This window comes from Mesitornis unicolor, unplaced genomic scaffold (assembly GCF_000695765.1).
Source record: "Mesitornis unicolor isolate BGI_N332 unplaced genomic scaffold, ASM69576v1 scaffold5960, whole genome shotgun sequence".
Lineage (NCBI taxonomy): Eukaryota > Metazoa > Chordata > Aves > Mesitornithiformes > Mesitornithidae > Mesitornis > Mesitornis unicolor.
Genome location: NW_010156218.1, coordinates 113,210 through 113,463, shown reverse-complemented (window position 1 = coordinate 113,463; position 254 = coordinate 113,210). Strand labels below are relative to the sequence as shown.

The window sequence follows — 254 nt, the reverse complement described above, 5'->3', positions numbered from 1 at the left end:
GGCCCCGTACCTACGTGTGGATGGCAAGACGGGGGACATCTACACCACAGAGACCTCCATCGACCGAGAGAGCTTGCGTGAGTGCCAGCACCTCCTGCCTGGAGAACCCTGCTTCCTGGAGTTCGAAGTCTCCATCACTGACCTGATCTTGAACAGCAGCCCACGCCTGCTCGAGGGGCAGATAGAGGTGCTCGATATCAACGACAACACCCCCAACTTCGCCTCTCCTGTTCTCACCCTGTCCATCCCCCAAC

General features: G+C 59.1%; 1 protein-coding gene across 1 annotated transcript in view; it reads left to right on the top strand.

Annotated features, from left to right (window-relative positions):
• Positions 1-254, top strand: part of PCDH1 (protocadherin 1) — a 45,880-nt gene that overhangs the window by 167 nt on the left and 45,459 nt on the right. Inside the window, exon 1 of the mRNA XM_010183113.1 lies at positions 1-250. This exon is cut by the window's left edge and continues 167 nt beyond it. Within this exon, the coding sequence (XP_010181415.1) occupies positions 1-250 (250 nt within the window). The remainder of the gene's footprint in view (positions 251-254) is intronic.